The 20,519-nt window shown below is 43.9% G+C and overlaps 1 protein-coding gene across 1 annotated transcript; it reads left to right on the plus strand.

Moving 5' to 3' along the window:
- Nucleotides 1-19,892: 19,892 nt before the first annotated feature.
- LOC132577919 (uncharacterized) lies at nucleotides 19,893-20,264 on the plus strand. The gene has a single exon (XM_060247709.1). The coding sequence runs from the start codon at nucleotides 19,893-19,895 to the stop codon at nucleotides 20,262-20,264; it is 372 nt and encodes a 123-aa protein (XP_060103692.1).
- The last annotated feature ends 255 nt before the right edge of the window (nucleotides 20,265-20,519 follow it).

Consider the following 20,519-nt stretch of genomic DNA (forward strand, 5'->3'; position numbering starts at 1 on the left):
GTTGAACAAAAGAGATGATGTTCTTTACTTCAGCCATATGCTGTACAGACCATGTATACAGAGTGGGTCACTGTGTCTCCGTTTTGAAAATTAGCTTTTTAAAAAAGCCTTATTCTCATAGAGACTGCAAAGATGTAAATAGGCATGCAAGACATTTTGCCTGGATTCGAAGATAGCCATTTTAATAAATTAAAATAAAATTACCACTTATTACAAAAAAACACGGGCAAATAAATTCCAAGAGTAAAATATGCTCCAAAAGTACTATATTTAAATTTACATTTATTTTAAATACTTATATTCTGCTTTGGTGACCAATGAAGCAGCTTACTCAAAATGTATACTTAACTATCAATGTGCTGACAGTCTTTGGCCCACTCTGCAATGTTGTATTTGCACTTAACCTGTCCTTGTTTCTTCAACTGATAATGGGGGGAGGGGAAGGAGAAGATGGTGCATAGGCTCAAGGAAGTAAGTGCAATGGGCCTTGCAAAGTAGTAACATCTTTTGAATAATACTGAGGTACAGAAGATTAGTTTTAATATGCCATTCTCCTCTCTGTTAATCATGGTTTATATCAGTGGTGGCGAACCTATGGCACAGGTGCCAGAGGCGGCACTCAGAGCCCTCTCTGTGGGCACGCACGCTCCCTCACCCCCCCCCCCAGTGCACGAGGCTTGGCTCCCCCTGTGGCCCCTCCGCAGCCCACCTTTCCTCCCTCCACGGAGCTGCAATGCAGCCATATGAACATATGAAGCTGCCTTATACGGAATCAGACTCTAGGTCTATCAAAGTCAGTATTGTCTACTCAGACTGGCAACGGCTCTCCAGGGTCTCAAGCTGAGGTTTTTCACACCTATTTGCCTGGACCCTTTTTTGGAGATGCCAGGGATTGAACCTGGGACCTTCTGCTTACCAAGCAGATGCTCTACCACTGAGCCACCATCCCTCCCCTAATGTTCCATTGTTCCATTGCCCCCCTCCTCCTCAGAGGTATGCCACACCAAAGCTGGACCTTACCGGCTTTGATGTGGCCAGCACACCTTCTAACTCTTTGAAGTGCAATCAGGAGAAAGCTTCGTTCCCCCTCACTTCTGGCTTCAAAGAGTTAGAAGGCGCACCGGCTGCATCAAAGCCAGTGGGGTCCAGCTTTGGCGCAGTGCAGCTCTTAGGAGGAGGAGGGCCATAGAGCACAACTACATTGCAGCTATGCGGAGGGAGGGAAGGCAGGGGGCAGAGGAGCCGCACGGGAGGAGCCAAGCCTCGTGCACAGGCTTGGGGGGGGCACAGGGAGAACGCATGTCCACAGAGAGGGCTCTGAGTGGCTTTGTTTGGAGAGTGATTTAAAGAAACAAATGCCTTCTCCAAGCTGGCCGATGGGGCAGTGGGGGCTTCAAGAGCCACACAATAGTTGCTAAAGAACCATCTGTAGCTCCTGAGTCACGGTTTGGCCACCCCTGCTCCAGGTGGTAGCTGGAGGTTGCTGGCTTTTACAACTGATCTCCAGGTGACAGAGGTCAGTTCGCTGGAGAAGATATCTGCTTTAGAAGGTGGACCCTTCTGAGCATGGGTGCAGAACAGGATTGCCAACCCCCAGGTGCTTGCTGGAAACCTCCTGGGATTACAACAAATCTCCAGGTGATAAGAGACCAGTTTTCCTGGAGAAGATGGCTGCTTTGGAAGGTGGACTCTGGAGTCAAATCTCATTGAAGCTCCTCCTCTCCCCGACTCAGGCACCTTCCCCCAAATCTCCAGGTATTTCCCAACCCAAACCTGGCAACCCTAACTGGGCCTCCTTCAGAGAGACAACAGGGCACTCTAGCCTTTTTGAGCTCATGGGCATCTTTGGAATTCTGATGGGGGGTGTGTGCAACCACAATGCAGTCACCAAGCACAGCACACAGAGGAAAATTCCTTGCAGGTGTTCCTGCAGTTTTAGGGAGGGGGTTAGATGGGACCCACTAGGGCAGGGGTGGCCAAACGTGCTTAACATAAGAGCCACATAGAATAAATGTCAGATGTGTGAGAGCCACCAGATACGAATGTCAGATGTCTGAGAGAAGGAAGGAAGGAAGGAAGGAAGGAAGGAAGGAAGGAAGGAAGGAAGGAAGGAAGGAAGAAAGAAAGAAAGAAAGAAAGAAAGAAAGAAAGAAAGAAAGAAAGAAAGAAAGAAAGAAAGAAAGAAAGAAAGAAAGAAAGAAAGAAAGAAAGAAAGAAAGAAAGAAAGAAAATAGATGGTGGGAGGGAGCAGGGAGAGAGAGATAGAAAGAAAACAACTTGAACTTTAAATGCATTCTCCAAGCCATTGGCTAGCCACATGATATGTGTGAAAGAGTCACGTGTGGCTCCCAAGCCACAGTTTGGCCACCCCTGCACTAGAGAGATGGGTATAAGGCAGCTTCACGTTTTTTCATGTGGTCAAGACCTGGTTGCATTTCATATTTCAAAACTGTTGTGGCACGGTCCAAGTCAAAGGGAAGAAGAAAACATGGGTGAGTGGGGATTGGCAGAGGGGGAGAGAAGAGATCAGGACCTTGAATCAAGCATGTTTTTTTGAAGGAATGTGGGTTTATTACAGAAAATGTTGGATCCCTCTAGTCTGGCAGAAACAGCGGCCAGGATCTCCTCTGGTTTAGGAGTGGAAAGGGAGGCTTCCTTGCTTTCAAATACAATGCTTCTGATAGCAGTATCTGAGCAGAGCTCTTTCAAGCTACAGGGACCATAAGGCAAATTGTTGATAAGCTGTTTTTGAACTGTTGCACTGCTGTTCTGGTTTACCAGAGCATCCCTGACAAGTGTTTGTCCAGCCGCTGCTTAAAGACTGCCAGTGAGGGGGTCTATTGCACTGTTGAACAACTCTTACTGTTAGAAAGTTTTTCCTATGCCAGTCCTCTCCTCTGCTTCCAGCAGGAACAGCTCCCTGCCCTCTTCTAGGTGGCAGCCCTTCTAATACTTCAAAAGAGCAATCATGTCTCCCCCCTCAACCTCCTCTTCTCCAGACTGAATATCCCCAAGTCCCTTAACCTTTCCTCATTGGGCTTGCTCTCCATGGTTACTCGGAAGTAATCTACAGTGAGCACTGTGGCACCTACTCTCTACACATGCACAGGATTGCAGTTTTAGTTTAAAGAAAGAAAGATGATATTGGATTTATATCCTGCTCTTCACTCTGAATCTCAGGATCTCAGAGCAGCTCACAATCTCCTTTATCTTCCTCCCCTACAACAGACACCCTGTGAGGTAGGTGGGGCTGAGAGAAGCTCTCCCAGAAGCTGCCTTTTCAAGGACAGCTCTGTGATAGCTACGGCTGACCCAAGGCCATTCCAGCAGCTGCAAGTGGAGGAGTGGGGAATCAAACCTGGTTCTCTCAGATAAGAGTCCACGCATTTAACCTCTACACCAAACTGGCTCTCTTTTCTTACATCAGACTTTCTAGTTAATACAATTCAGACTATCGCTGACGTTTCCAAGGGTAGCCGTGCTGGTCCATAGTAGAACAACTAGATTCAAGCCCAGGAGCACCTTAGAGACCAACAAGATTTGGGGGAGGGGGCACAAGCTTTCCAGCATTAGAGCTCCCTCCATTAGATAAAAGGAGCTTTGACTCTCAAAATCTTGTTCTCTAAGGTGCCGCTGGACTCAAATGCAGCCATATAAATCAGTGGACTCTCATCAATTTAATTTATTAACTAACATTATGTATCCCCTGCCTTCCTCCCCCAAAAGGAGACTGATTGGTTTGACACAGTCTCCCCTTCTCTTTTATCCTCACAATGAACCTATGAGGCGGGTTAACTCAGAGTATATTACTGGTCCAAGGTTTCCCAGCAAGCTGCCAGGGCAGAGTGGGCATATGAATCAGGACCTCCCAGATCTGATCTGGACACCCTAACCACCAGCTCCAACTAAACACACTATATTTTAATGTATTCTTTTTTCCTAATGGCAAACTAGAATGATGTTTATAATGCATGTTACATGTTCAAAAGTAAATTAGGTGGACAGGAACACCTCTGGGAAAGGCATGTTCTCAATTGAACCCAGACTTGCAAGCAACAGAGCAATGAACAGCCTTCGTTTATTGCCTTATGACACTCTCACCATCATTCTCCCATTCTGACATGTTACTATTTTGTTGGTTTCCTAAGAAAATGCTATCCAGACCAAAGGTTCTTTCAGTTTGTTAATTTCACTATGAGGTTTTTTTTCTAAACTAAAACCTCAGTATTCAGGTTAAATTGCCATGTTGGCACTTTGTGATAAATGTGGGTTTTGGGTTGCAGTTTGGGCACTCGGTCTCTAAAAGGTTCGCCATCACTGGTCTATATTAAAAGAGGTGTGTGTTATTTGGAGTAACCATCAGATATAAGGCCATAAATGGATTAGGGCTGTGATACTTCAAGAGCTTCCTCCTCCTCTATCCAGCCCCATCAGTTGAGATCCTCACAAGCTCTCTGGAGTTCCCACTGGCAGAGGTGAGGCAGGTAGTGTCCAAACACAGTGTATTTTCAGCAGTGGCACATCACATATGGAACTGTCTCTACCCTGATGGTCACCTGGTGCCTATTCTATACTTTTAGGCACCAGGCTAAATTACTGCATTTTTACTCGGTCTTTTAATTAAGGGGCTGATCTTTTACCATATTTAAACTCACATTTTTATCTGCTTTCATTCATTTTTATCCGCTACAAATGAATTGATGAGCCTCTAGCTTGAACAATTTCTGTAAAATAATTAGCAAAGGGAACAGTTTCTACAACATGCCTCCAGTGTTTTCTTTCTTCCGTTTCACATCCATCTATTGTTATGTCTTTTCAAAAAGTATCAGAACCAGAAAACAACAACAACAACCTGCTGGCAGCTGCCCACTGTCCTTTATGACCATGGAAATTTCATTCTAGAAGTTGTCACCTGTCCTGCAACACACATCAGTACAGGCTTCATAAACTGTGGATTAGAGTCATACTAGTCCCCCACACTACTTTCAGTGGACCAGGGATACAATTCTAGCTCACCTCCCTCATGGTACACCCTGGACAATACTAAAGAGCTAGAACTTCTGGCTGCCAGACTATCATAGAATTTCCTGGCTACACTACACACCATGGAGCAACCAATCAATCAGTCTACCTCAGGACTACTTACTAAGGGATATAGGAATCGGCATTCAAATCTGCCAAATAAATATTGAGGGTATAAGCAAGTCTAAATGCTAATACTTGTTGCAAATCTTACTGACAAAAAAATGGATTTGGCCCTTGTTCAATAAACTCATCTTGATTATGAAAATCAAGCCTACCACAGAGTGAAAATTGTGGGATGTGATGTTATTGGCATCACATACCATCATACCTACAGCATAGTGGCTTATGCCTGAAGCAACATTGAAAATGTGAAGCTGGTATTGACCAGTGTCCTCAATGACATCCACACAATTGTAGTAAATGTTGTACATGTTGTCAACAATTACAAACTTCCTGCAGTTTCATGGCCAGCGTGTGTCCTATCAACCTACTCTCATCCTTCTCTATATGCTGGTTACTTCAATAGCCACCATGGAAAAGGGAGATACACAGTTAATGATAAGAACAGTGAGACATTTGTTGACTGGGCTGAAAAACATGGCTTTCTAGTTTTTGACATTAAAGACAGAAGTACCTTCAGAAATTCAAGAAAGGAATTCAAGAAAGCAAAGACAGCTGCTATTCTGAAACCTGGAAAACTATAATATCTGGTAGAAAGTTACAAAGCTATTGCCCTTCTGAGCTCCTGTTATAAACTTCTTGAGAGGCTAATCCTGAACATAATCAGTGACAGAATTAACAAACATATCCCTATAGAGCAGAGGTGGCCAAACTGTGGCTTGAAGCCCCCACCACAAGCCCCCACCCCACCCCATCGGCCAGCAGCTTGGAGAATGCATTTAAAGTTAAAGTTGATTTATTTTCACCTCTCCCCTCCCTCCCTCCCTCCCTTCCTTCCTTCCTTCCTTCCTTCCTTCCTTCCTTCCTTCCTTCCTTCCTTCCTTCCTTCCTTCCTTCCACCAGCCAGGATGGACAGGGATCCAGGGGGCAAGTGGTAGGCTTCACTGCAGCCAGGATCCTTGCTATGGAGCAAGTAGGATTTAGACCCTGGGTGTTTTCGCACAGAGCTTACCCGGGAGCAACGTCCCTCTTCACCGCGCAGCGTCTGCGTGGATTTCGCACCAACTGCTCCGCAGAACCAGGAAGAGCTGCGAAGTGCTGAGCCTTTTGCGTCGCAAATGTAAACCGCTAAAAACCAGTTTACGTTAGCAACGCAAAAGCTGCGGCTCTTCGCAGCTCTTCCTGGTTCTGCGGAGCAGTTGGTGCGAAATCCGCGCAGACGCTACGCGGTGAAGAGGGACGTCGCTCCCGGGTAAGCTCTGTGCAAAAACGCCCCCTATCATAGCTGTGAAGACTAGGTTCTCAGCTTAACAATTTCATTCAGATAAGGTATTAGAAATGTCTTAAGACATCAGCAGTTTTTGTTGATCTGACTGCCACTTAGGACACAGTCTGCAGGGATGATCTGCTGTACAAGTTTTCCTCTTCGGAACATTATTTTGACTCCTAGGTAACATGCTAAGCAATAGAACTTTCCAGTAATTATGGGTCAGTCAATCAGCAATCAGAAGAAACTGAATAAAGGTCTACTCAGGGCTCAGTCCTCATTTCAGTTCAGAGAGCCAGTTTGGTGTAGTGGTTAAGTGTGTAGACTCTTATCTGGGAGAACCTGGTTTGATTCCCCACTCCTCCACTTGCACCTGCTGGAATGGCCTTGGATCAGCCATAGCTCTGGCAGAAGTTGTCCTTGAAAGGGCAGCTGCTGTGAGAGCCCTCTCCAGCCCCACCCACCTCACAGGGTGTTTGTTGTGGGGGAGGAAGGTAAAGGAGATTGTGAGCCGCTCTGAGACTCTTTGGAGTGGAGGGCGGGATATAAATCCAATATCTTCTTCTTCTTCTTCTTTTCCATCTATACATCGATATTCCTGAGATGATATCTGCCAATGACATGTGGATTGCAGTAAGGCATACAATTGAAAGGACTGAGGAAATACTGACAAGAGATCTCAAATTTTTGGCTGACTTACTAGCATAAATGGCAGCTTATTCCATGTCTAGGAAAAACAGAATGCTCCTTTTTCCATCTCAATAACAATCTTGCCGACCATGAACTGGATGTTTCCCTTAATGGCACCCAACTTACACACAACCATGCACCTAAGTACCTTGGCATTACTCTGGATAGGATCTTGAGCTATAAACACCACCAATGTAGTAGTGAAAATACACATGCAAAACAACATTCTACAAAGATTACATGGTACGACTTGGGATGCGTCACCTACAACACTTAGATGCTCAGCTTTCAGGTCTAATTTCTATGGCATATGGTGCTTTAATGTGGCTCAACAGACCCCATGTCCACAAATTTGACATCCAACTCAATACAACAATTAGAACCATCAGCAGATATGATATTAAACCCTCTCCTACCTTTCGGCTACCCATGTTGTGCCACATCGCTCCCTCGCATCTTTGAAGATAAGATGCTCTTCTTCATGAATAAAAACCACTGAAAACAGAGAGATGCTCATCCACAAAGACATGGCTGACACAGGCCTATCCAGACTAAGATCCTGAGTCCTGACACCCAACAATAAGATCTGTACAAATCCTGCAATCACAGAATTTTTATCTAGGGAATGAATAGCTGTGAACAGGGAAGCAATCAGTTCCACACAATATTCACAACGTGATAAACACCAATGAAAGGCCTGTAGGATTTGACTTGCCACATAAAGTAAGGAAGACTGCTAATCAGGGCTTTTTTGGTAGAAAAAGCCCAGCAAGAACTCATTTGCATACCAGGTCACACCCGCTGATGTCACCATTGTTTCCCATAGGGCTTTTTGTAGAAAAAGCACAGCAGGAATTCATTTACATATTAGGCCACACCTCCTGGCACCAAGCCAGCCAGAACTGCATTCCTGTGCATTCCTGCTAAAAAAAAAGCCCTGCTGCTAATAGACTATGAACAGGCTTTGGCAGTTGTGCAGACCTGTTGTTTAACTGGGGCAAAATACCAGCACCCAAACGCAACTGTGGTGCAGTCTGCCAAACTATTTTCCATCTGTCACAGAAATGTGAACCTTGTGGTTTCCAGGGAGATGTTATGGAGCTCTTTTGAGCTCTCGCAAGCTGCGATTGAGTGGACTGAAAATTTACATATTAGTATTTAGGGGGATTGTCCAATTGATTAATACCAATTGATTGATACCTGTAGTATCTAGATAATGTATTTTATATTATTGTATGCTACCTGTGCGTAACTCTGCCATACAATAAATTACAGTGGACCAGGCTTCAGAGAGCACCACACAAACAATAAAATTCTGTTAGTTTACATACTATCAGATTGCATGGAAAGGCTGAAAGTATTTCTGAATCAAATGGAAATAAACTTACATGTTACACTTAATCCTGGCAACAGTGTTGTTGCTTGCACTGCTAATTAGCAAGCAAATACAAACTTTCTAGAAAGTTTGAAATAAAAATAGCAGCCATTTTGAGCTATCCCCACACTTTACAGATAGTGCAGACACCTAAAAAGTTTACCTCCGGCCTTCCTCCAAGTGCATAAAATATAATTTAAAATGCTGTTGGGCATCCTAAGGGCATTCCAGCACTGCTGGCAAGATACTTTATCCTACTCTGGTAGAGAAATACATAACAATGTTCTTAAAAAATTAAAAATTTAAAAGAATCTGAATATAAGCCCCTCTGTCAATTCTCTAGGTTGGCATCATGTTATTCTCCGGTGCTCCATCAGAGTGAATTCATTCTGAAATGTCTACATAGCCAGTGGAAAAACTGTTTGTATACACCAAGCACAGCTTCTAAATTAAGATTACACTAGCTTTGGGTTTGTTCTGTGGACAATACAATAATTCTGAAGAGAGATCTATCAAAAATTGCTAGCCAGGCAACAGAACTGATGCATAAGTAGCTTCTCATTTTCAATTATAGCACAATCTCAAAGGCCGCTATTATTGCTGATAGGCCAAAGATATAATTTTCCATTATTTCAAAAACAATATGGTTTGTAGGAAAGAATCAGTAGCCATGACATTTATAATTTTGATACTAAAAATATTTTGAACATCCTTTGCTTGGAGGTTCACCACAGTCAGAGCCAGAGTTGTAAACATCATACTCTTTGGACCACTTCTAATGGTTTAAACAAGTACAGGATAATTGCGCCTCGATACAGACTGCAACAATTTACATATTAATAGATATCACTGGTTCTGAGAATTGCCTTACTCATGTCATTAAAAAGTAACATGCAAAGAACCTGGAACATCCCCCTCCCTTTTTACCATGATAGTTAAAATAATCCCAACAAAGCACACATTTGGTCTCTAGACCCCTACTTGGAGGTTTCCAAGGCATATGGTCAGCCATCACGGGAAACAGGATACTGGACTACCTGGACCATTGGTTTGATTTTGCAGGGTCTTCCCATGTTCTCTGATCATTACAACAGTAATATCTCATGACTATAGGAGAAGGGGAGAAGAAAATTAAAAAATAATTCAGTAAATCTTTAAAACAATTATTTAAATATTTCTTGCTTCAGGACAGAGCACAATATTTTGTCTTTGATGCATATATTCCTTTCTATTGACCTCCTTGGCATTAAAGGATTGTACACAGTCTTAAATGATTGGGCCAATTCACACATTACAAAGATTACAGAGGGGACACCTGACTGTCAACAAATGTATGCCTGGGAACTCAATTTGCAAGTGCATAGAGGCCTGATTCAGATCAGGGTGGTGGTGAGAGGGAGAAGGGAATCAAGTCTTCCTTCTTGCTCTCTTTTCCTGACCAGAAATGGCCTTGGGAACCACTGAGGAAAAGTTATGTGTATCTACCAATACATGTGAATTTCTTCAGTGGGGCAAATAATGGCTCTTAAGGCCATTTCAGGTCAGGAAAACTGCAAAGGGGGTTTAAGCTCCTTCTCCCATGAGCTATGGTGCTGATCTGAGTTGACATCCCTCAAGTCTGTGAACTGAGTTCCCAACCCAATACTCCAGACACACATTTGAAGTAGAGTTCTCATGGAAGCCAAAGGCCTCTTACTCCACAAACTCATACTTTCTAGGTCTTATTTGAGAATCACCAACAAAGCCATCAAAATGGACCATACACTTTGGTGTACAGCTATATCCATTTGAAAACACATCTCAGAGTAAACTTTTAAAACAGGTTCAGATGGGCAGTCATGTTGGTCTGAAGCAACAGACTAAGGCTTGAGTCCAGAAGCACCTTTAAGACCAACAGAGTTTAATTCTTGGTATAACCTTTTGTATACAAACACACTTTTTCAGAATTAAGCTTGGTTGGTCCTAAAGGCACTACTGGACTCAAAATCTGTTCTGTTTCAAAACAGTATGGGAGAAAAATGCAAATACTTAATATTATTCCAGTACTGAATAAAATTAGCTATAAGCAAAGTATGAAGATCTCATTTTTATATTTCCAAAGCTCCCAACACTTCTGTAGACCTAAGACAGGGCTTGGCAAACTCGTGTATTTATTCAGACTAAAATAGCCACTCGTCTGTGCTTTAGTGCCATTTTCTGTCACACCAGCATGACAGCACTAAGTGTTTAGTTGAAATAAGTGGTTCCATGTCCTTTGATAATACAACATGGTTCCAGCATTCTGTTCACTACAATTTCTGCTCCATCAGGGGTGGCACAAGGCACCTCAGTATTCCCAGAGATTTTCAAACTGTGGCACATGTGTTGTATTATGCACTCAACTCATCTGGTCCATTTGGACTAGGTTCATGAGGGAATACAATTAGGCAGCCACTTTATTTACACAGCCTCGCCTGCCACTCTGTTTTGAGCCTCAGTTATTTTGATTTCTCCCTCTTTCTTTGATTTAGGTTTCTCTAAGAAAGAAGACCTCAGTAACGTGGTGGATACACACAACATCAGATTATAAAACAGCACTCAATATTTTATAATGTTGGTGGACATTTATTATTCATAATTAAAATAAAACACATTCTCATGATACAAAGAGACTTCCTATTATGTTTGCAAGTAGGACCCAAATAAGAAATCCCACCCAGTAGAATGGAAACTCATGGGCTGAATTTTCTTCTCAGGATTACTAACTTGACTCTTTGCATTGGTTTACACAGGCCTCAGAATCAGTGGGAGCTCACAGGAGCACAGCTCCTGTACCTTTCTGAAAGTTCCTCCTCCTCCTTCTGAGAGTTCCACCTCCTTGTCCATTGAATAGTAGGTGCAGCTGCATAACAATCCCTGGATGAGCTCCACCACCTATTTTTCGACAAAACGACCCCTGGGTTTACACATGGATTTTCTTATAAATCAGACTTGCATTGCCAAGTCATAGCATGAAAAGCAACATGAAGACTTATTTGGTTTTGCCAAAATAAAGTCAAACATCCTCATCTGATGAGCACAGGCAAGGGTAAGAGGAGGCACTTCCCTTGTTGGATCCTCTGACTCCTTTCTACCAAAAATATTCTCCACCAGATAAAGCCTTTTTCACTACAAAGAGGAAGGTGGGAAGGGAAAGAAGCCCTTTGAAAGGCTGAAGTGGGAAATGGGAGTGTGGAGCCTTCCCCCACTGCCCCCTGTCTATAGCTACCCCACAGTTTCCCCTTTGAGACAGACAGGCTAAAGTAGGTTTTATCAGGAGCCCCATGGCACAGAGTGGTAAACTGCAGTACTGCAGTCCAACCTCTGCTCATGACCTGAGTTTAATCCCAGCAGAAGCTGGGTTCAGGTAGCCGGCTCAAGGTTGACTCAGCCTTCCATCCTTCCATGGTTGGTAAAATTAATACCCAGCTTGCTGGGAGGGAAGTGTAGATGACTGGGGAAGGCAAATCACCCCATAAAAAGTCTGCCAAGAAAACGTCCTGATGTGATGTCATCCCATGGGTTGGTAACGATTCAGTGCTTGCACAGGGGGCTACCTTTAGATTTTACTACCTTCAAAGTAGGTTTTGCCCTGACCTGGATAGCTAAGGATAGACTAATGTCAGATCTCAGAAGCTACCTGAAGGCAGTCTAGTTTAATCAGATCTCGGAAGCTAAGTAGGGTCAGACATGGCTAGTACCTGGATGGGAGATCACTAAGGAAGTTTAGAATTGCTATGAAGAGACTGGCAATGGCAAACCACCTCTGAATATCTCTTGCCCTGAAAACCCTACAGAGTTGCCCTAAACTGAAGGAGGAGAAGTAGAAGTAGTAGTTTAATCTGCCTCAAAGGGCTAAAAATACAGGAGTCAAGCAAGTCTCAGTACTTGGGGGGGGGGGGCTTCCCACTGCCCCTGTGTTTGTGTGAGGGGGGTGAGAATTTCCATGTGGAAAAAGCCAAAAATCAGTAGAAGAATCCATACAGCTGTTCAAACTGCCATTCCAAAGGCCATCATCCAGAGGCTTCCAGGTTCCAAGGTAGCTCCTTGAACAGCACCAGGATTAAGATGCATAAGGAAGCCCCTGTGGGTGAAGGAATTCTCTGAGTGTGTGACAGCCGATCAACAAAGGATGTAGTGGGGCTTAAGTATGGGTACGGAAAAGTCCCAATGTCACAGGAATATAGCAAAAGTGAAACAGCAGAAAGCATGAATCTATAGACAGATTATTGACAGAACAGACTGGCTGAAAAGGATGCTTCAGGATATGTACAGATTACATTAAATTTACCAATAAATAATCACAGGGAGTTTCTATGCTTCTTGCTTTCTAGCAGGTCTAACCATGGAATCCTAAATAGTATTACTCTGGTCCAAACCACTGAAACCTATAGATTTAGAATGGAGTAACTCTGCACAGGCCTGCTATGTCACTTTCTCTCTCTGACTCTGACTTGCCCCCTGCCCCCAAAAAATTACTTTCATGAGTACAGCAGACATTCTAAGAAAATAGTTATTACATTACAAGTTTCAAAGCAGGGATGATCTATGTGAATTGTATTAAAGTGGAATTGAAATTACTTGACTTAAAAATGTATGGGTTAAAATCTACAGGCTCCTCCATAATCTGATGTTACATTTCAGACAATGATGAAACTCAGGCATCCGCAAGCTTATTCCCTTCATCATGGGAATTGATTCATCACACTGCAATCAGTCTTTGGTTCTTATCTGAATACAGATTAAGATGCTGAAAAAGATTTACATGTTTTCACTGTTCAGAGAATGCACAAGTAAAATAGATTTGAATGGTGATAGGGTTTAGCTCAGTACCAATTACCCATAAAGATGATTTACAAACTGGATGCCATTTCCCTTTTTCATAATATAAAAAGATCCCCAAGTAATATTTTAAACTTTTCTGTGTTTATCGCTAACTTCTTTAATAACATTGATTTGATCGTCTTGGATCTATTCAAATGCTTTCCATCAGTAGCTTAATTTCTTTCTCCTCAAATATCTCACAGAACATATAGAAACTTGTGTTTTAAATGACCAAGCAGTTCTTGAATATAGAGGACTAATAACAGAACTGCAGAAATGGCTGCAAAGCCAGATAATTAGTTTGATCTTTTATGCAACTCAGTTCCTGTCTTCACGACAAGTCACACAGATGAGAATTTCAGTTCAAATGCCTGTATTACTTCTCATTGGTTAAATGAAAATAAAATGAGAATCTTTGTGTAAAAGATGCTCAAGATAGGGAGATTTAAGTCAGAAATGCATTTTTTCCTCACTATCTTAATCAAGAATAGAAATCTATGATTTTTTTCTTCTTTTTTGCCCCAAGAAATTCCTAAGCATGATGCCAAAGTATTTATCAAATAATACTGTACTAAACAGGTCTACTCAGAATCCTACTGACCTACTTAATGGGCCTTAGTCCCAGCAAGCATTCCTAGGATTGCACTATGTTTTAAATTTCATGTGTCCATTTGATTTTCTGGTTGCATTTACCAAACTGTTTTGTAAGCAGATATCACCAATAATAAGCAAACGTCTGTAAATTAATCCAATGAATTTTTTTACAGACCCCTCCTTTTGCCTATCATTCCAAATTATGACCAGCAGTCAGAAATCACAGGGTAACCAGAAAAAAGTGATGCGAAAACACAACTGTGAAGTATCAGAGGGCTAAGACAACTGCAACAAAATAAAAAGCCTTTTAAACCATCTGGTCCAATACTGTTTTCATGAAATGCACCACTTCTCCATTTAACCATGTAAATTTAGTTTCAGACTATAATCAGGTTAATGGCTTGGATTTCCAACAGTCTTAGGAGTCTAGTTCACAAGATTTCTAAGGCTAATTGAGGTTCCTGGCAGTCCCATCCTAAGCTAAATTACATCCTTTTAAATCTATTGACGACAGTGGGCTTAGAAGAATGTAACTCTCCTTTGGACAGAACTGTAAATCTATCATAAGCTTCCAATGAAAGAATGATACCCAGGTATAATTTCTGTTTACCAAAGAAATGCAAGCATGATTCTCAACAGTGGTTAGCTTCTTCAGTTCATTAAGTACCTATTTCTAGTTCTAATCACAGTAAACTATGTATTCTGAAGCCCATTACTTTATATGGTTCTGAGTGGTGAGGGCCCTACTGGTTTCTGGTCCATGGGAAAAGGTGGATTGCTCTGCAGGACCACTGTGATAATTTTGCTCAACTCTTTGCAGTTAAGATCTCTTGTAGTGACAGGATTGGACCCATTTGTGAGGAATACCTGTCAGTTTGTTCAGTCTGAGGTTATGGACAGGATTCTTGGAAGTTGGAGCTTGTACAACCCTTGTCCTTCCTGGCTGTCTAACTCTGCTAAGGGTGGAGTGGGAGACTGTGTCTGGGAGATAGTCAATAACTCCCTGACAGGGGTGACAGTCACCCCTGCCTCAAAGTAGGCAACAGTATGTCTACTCCTAAAGAAACCTGACCAGTCTTAAATGTACCATCCTTGAGCAAGGTAACTGAATGAGTGGTGATTTGGGCTGAGCTGCTGCTAGTATGTGGATAAAGCCACTGAGAGAGGTCATCTGGAGTTAGGGGCTGAGCTGCCACTCATATGTGGATGACACCCAACTCTATTTCATGTTTCCAGCAGATCCTAAAGAGGCTATGAAAACCATGAACAAGTGCCTGGAGGCAGTTTTGGGATGAAGGCTAATAAAATGGAGGTGCTACTGGTGGGGGGAAGGCCTGACTCAGAAATGGGGATATTTCCTATTCAGAATGAGACTAATCTGAGTAGACCCAGGGGTGAGGGGGAAGCTTGCAATGTCTTGCCATTTCATGTTTTCCCAGGCTGAGAGCATTTTATTATTTTTAGTTTCTGCTGTAATACTTGTGCTTTTTCTTGATGTTTTATTTTTAAAATTGCATTGCAAAATCCCACTATTCCCCCCCACTTTCTGTTTTAAACAAAATATTTTAAGAGTTTTACAATGCAATCCTGAGGGGGCGGGGAGGATTGAAAGTGTTTTGGAAGCCAACTAACCACTATGTCATTGTAAGTGTGAGTTGCGCCATTCTCTCTCCACGCTGACTCAAATGGGAGTTGCACCCCTCTATGCCTGCCTCAGCATACGCCTGTCCCTGGCTTCCGGTGCAGGGGTGCTCTGCCCAGCCAGTGGCACAACTGGGGTGGAGGTCGCTACACCACTGCACGAGGGGGCAGCCCCAGCATTAGTCGGCTTCCTAAGACCTTCCAACCTGGGAATGCCCCTCACGAGAGGCGTAAACTTACAATAAGGAAAATACTGGCATATCCCATAGAGACCCATGCACCCTGAAAACAAAGTTTGCTGCCGCTCCTGGCGCAGCCTTGAAACCCCTTAGGGAGCCAACTAAACAGCACATCAATACTCGTAAGCCCTGGGTGGGACAAGCCCCCTCTCCAGCACTCAATCACAATCTCCCCTCCTACAAAGGCTTCTGCTCTGGCCCCACACAACTCTTTAGGTAGGGTAGGGCATGTGGCATGGGACTCTGCTGCAGAGCTCCCTGCTGCACGGACTTAAAAGGCCAGGCCCTTTGGGGGTGCATGGTGAACAGTGAGAGTGCTTAGACAGTATAGGGCGAGCTCTTTGACTCTCTCATTTCCAAGTCTCAACAGGTACCCGGCCTTCGGAGGCTCAGTATGCAAGGGCAGTTGCACATGGACGGGTAAGTGCAATTGTGCACCCCCAATTCCCTCCCTCTCCCCTCACTCGAGGCTGGGTGTTGTGACAGCGTCTCCGGCACTTGAACCAGGCAGCGAACTCAGGTGGGGGGTGGTTGTCGCGCCCCCATATACCACTGCCGGCCCCCTTCCCTTGGTCTGTCCTCTGTCTCATTCCCTCCCTTGGCAGAGCATGGGGGGGTGGTCTGGCAGGTGCTCTGATGCCTATGGGGAGGTGGGTCAGAGACTGTATCTTTAAGAGAGTCCCGGGCTGAAACACAGCGTCCTGCTCCAGCTGCCGCACCTGCAGGTGCTCTTGATCTCTGTCACTGTTTTGCAAGTGGGAATTCAACACAGAGGCTTCCATGTGTGGTGATTCAACCCTCCCGCCCCAAGCTCTACTCAGTCAGCTGTTCCTACCCTCTGCTCTGAGTGGAGCCTTGCCCCCTGCGAGACTGTCCAAGTTGTACCTGGGATACCATTGCACTCAGTTCCAGTGCAATAAAATCTGCAATGTACTCTACTTTGTCTCTCCTGCTTGGCGTCTGCTGCACATTCCCTGTAACCCTCCCCTTCCCCTCTACCACTCTGTCAGTGGGCTCCCCGAGGGAAAGTTTTGGAGGGATGGCTCACTTGTTTCTTGGGAAGGGGGCAGGAGGAACATATGAGTCACCATGAGGCTGGACAGGGGAGATCTTTGCCCCATGCATCGCGTGGGCGGGAGGGTGGCCTTGAGCCGGGTGCTGCACCTCAGCCTGGCCAGCCTGAAAGCCTGCCCAACCCTACAGCGCTGTTGTGCTCATGGCCCAGAGAAGAGGGGAGTGTTGGGATGGGCGCTAATGGAATGAGCACCTAGCTGGTGCCTCGCACTCTGTCTTCTGCTGCTGCCAGGAGAAGGGTTCACCACAAGTAGCAGGGGACATCAGGGCATCCTGAAGGGGCTCTTAGTTCATGCCATGGGGGGCTTTCCTATGGGACTTGGTGGCATTCCAGGACTGTCTCCTCGTTTCGATACACACATTTTGCCTGGGGTCTCTGGTGCAGATTCCTGCACTATTTGCTTCCTGTTTATGGCTAGCTGGGAAGTCACATGCCTCCGCTTGTCTTCCTGCCATTTGCACAAGTCTCTGACAGCAAGTGGGCTCAGTCGTGGGACTGGCCAATCCTGCAGCTCCGCACTTCCCCTTCCTCCACCCCCACCCCCACCTTGGCAGCAAGCCAGGTTTCTCTCTCACACACATGCACAGCCAGCCTCACTCCTTTCCCCTCCCCACATTGGTGGGACTTCCCTCCTTTGACTTTGCCTGTATGTCTGTGATTGGCAGTTATCTGTCAGGGGGTGGGGAGGGACAGGCGATCAGTCTTTCCGGGGCTGCGTCTCCTCACCATTGATTGTCATGTGCCACAGCGCCTGCGCTAGGACTGGCCAATTCGGGGGCCAGGGAGGCCCCTCCCCTTCTGCTGCCTCCGCCTTGCCCACGTGCTGAGTCTGCACTCCAACAGAGTTGTCATGGCGACAGTCTCACATGTGGTGACCTACGCTTCTTCTCTCCCCCCTCCCCCCACAGCTGAGCATGCCAAAGCCCTTAGGAAATCAAGTCAAGTCAGCCTTTATTGGCATAAAATATATGCCTTAGGAAATCAGTGAGCGGCTCCTTAGTTACGCCCCGGCCAGCTGACTCATAAGTCAGGATTGGGCTGCCCAGCATGTTTGTATTTTAAGTTAAAAATTATAACTTTAATTGTGTTGGCCTGTGTTCTAAAGTCTATATCTCTGCTATCTGGCATTACATTTTAGGACATGCATGGTTCAGCCCCACGAAGTCTCATTTATGTCAGATCCGGCCCTCCTAACAAATGAGTTTGACAATCTTGAATTAGGGGGTGCTGCTGAACCTGGGCCTCCTGTTGCATAAACAGGTGGCAGTAGTAGCCAGGGCGCCATTCACCATTTTCAGCTACTGAGTCAGCTGTAGGAATTCCTGGGGCAGAAAGATCTTGCTACTGTGGTGCATGACTTGGTAACATCTAAATTATATTACTGCAATTTGATCTACATAGGGCTGCCCCAAAGACTCTTCAGAACCTACAGTTGATACAAAATGCTGCAGCCAGAACAGACAAGATTGGGTCCTTGGGACCATCTTATTCCAGTGTTCCTCCATCTACATCAACTCCCAATTTGCTTCCAGGAAGAATTTAAGGTGTTGCTATTAAACTGTAAAGCTCTAGGGTTTGTGGCCAGAATACCTAGAGGTCTGCCTACTCCTATATCAACCTACCTGATCACTCTGGTCGTCTTGGGAGACTTTGCCTCAATTGTTCCTGAAACCTTAGGTTAAACAGGTGGCAACCAAGAAAGAGCCTTCTCAGTTGTGGCACCAAAACTTAGACCAACCACCCAGGTGATTTGTCTGTAACCTTCTATCATCATTTTTTCACTAGCCAGTGAAGAGTTTTCTGTTTTCTTTGGCACTCCTCACTCTTATTGGCTCTCTTCCATTTAGTATCTTTTATTTCTTTAAAGTATTTAACATACAGTTGTATTTTTAATGCATTCTAATGTTTCAAATATTTTAACGTTTACCACCTTGAGGAACCTGAATGGGTGGGAGGAGGCATAGAAAAAATTAAAATAAATATGTTGCTTTTGATAATATAGGACACTATATATCAGGGGTGTCCAATGGTAGCTCTCCAGATGTTTTTTGCCTACAACTCCCATCAGCCCCAGCCATTGGCCATGCTGGCTGGGGCTGATGGGAGTTGTAGGCAAAAATCATCTGGAGAGCTACCGTTGGCCATCCCTGCTATATACTGTAGCACAGATTAATAATTTATTTTACAGGATTTCTGAGTTCTAGAATGACCACCAGAAGTAATTCCTATGGGAATTTTAAAAAAATCTCTTTATAATTTATTCACTTTTCTTACAGCTGAAAGTCTTCTGGAAATATGAATACAGAATAATGAATGGTTAAAGTTTGTCTTAAATTGCTAAATCAATATAAAGTAGATAATGTGTGAGGAAATGACTGTTTTAATCATGTTGGGATTGTTTAGCTTTCCGATGTTTTTTTTACACTGACTTTTTAAATGTTCTGACTCAAAGACATTTTTTATGAAACCCAGAAATATATGAACAAAGCAGGAGCCAAGTTGCATCTTTAAGATCAACAAAGTCTTAAAACTTTGTAGGCCTTAAAGGTGCACTTGATTCCTGATTTGTTCTACTGCTCCAGACCAACACAGCTGCCCACCTGGATCTACCAGAAATATATATGTAAGGTTGAAGCACCAGCTCCTTTAGTGTAGGGAAATACATGAGTTATGAAGTGGGAAAAACTAGCAGGAAATTATACATATTGTTTAGACCTCTTTGGAATAAGTTTTCACCCCAAATGGATAAAAAAATTTAGTTTAATTTTGATATGTCCATGATTTGACCTAATCATTACAACAAATTTCCTGGTGTCTATAAAAAACCTCTTTCATTTCAGTAAACATCATAGTCATGTATTGTGAGGTACTCAGCTCTTTGTTCTAGTCAGCCAATCACTAGCCATAGAAGTGGCTGCTCATTTAAATACCCACCATTATATAAGACTACAGCTTAAATAAGGCCACAAGCATTTGCAGGCAGGCAGGCAACCAAACAGTTTGGCAATCTGGTTACAGGAAACAATGGCTAGTACTAAGAGATACCTTCGCAAGAAAAAGCGACCCAGGGCACAGACCCGGAGAAGACACACAGTGCGCAAGAGAACCATGAAGTCTATGAAAAGCAGCAAAAGGCAGAAGCGCTCTACTAGAATTGGTGCCAAGATGGCAACAAGGCTGAGGACTGGCAGGATGCGAATGCGAATGACCAGAGATGCTTGGGGCATGCTGCACTCCTTTGTAGATGGCATCTACAAAAAGGTATCTGGGGAAGCGGAGCGCCTCAGGAAAAAAGGTGGCCGCCCCTCCATAATCTCCTCAGATGTGCAAAGTGCCTTGAGACAAGTCATGCCAAGGAAATACACCAGACGAGTTGCCTACAGCAAATCTCGTTAGAAAGATATTCTTTCCCTTCTCTATGGCTGGTATAAGAACAGGAGGGAAAAGAATACACAACAGCCTGAGAAAAACATCAATCTTCTGCCTGCCTAAATACAAACATGGCCTTCAAATTGCCAAAGAATCCTGCAAGCAAACTTTTTTTTTAAAAAGACCAACCAACCAACCTCATTACCAGCTATGAACTCTTCTATGAACAATCTGGGAGAGACCAAATCCATCACTATGACAACACCATCATCATAATATAAC

This window comes from Heteronotia binoei, chromosome 10, assembly GCF_032191835.1.
Source record: "Heteronotia binoei isolate CCM8104 ecotype False Entrance Well chromosome 10, APGP_CSIRO_Hbin_v1, whole genome shotgun sequence".
In the NCBI taxonomy this organism is placed as follows: domain Eukaryota; kingdom Metazoa; phylum Chordata; class Lepidosauria; order Squamata; family Gekkonidae; genus Heteronotia; species Heteronotia binoei.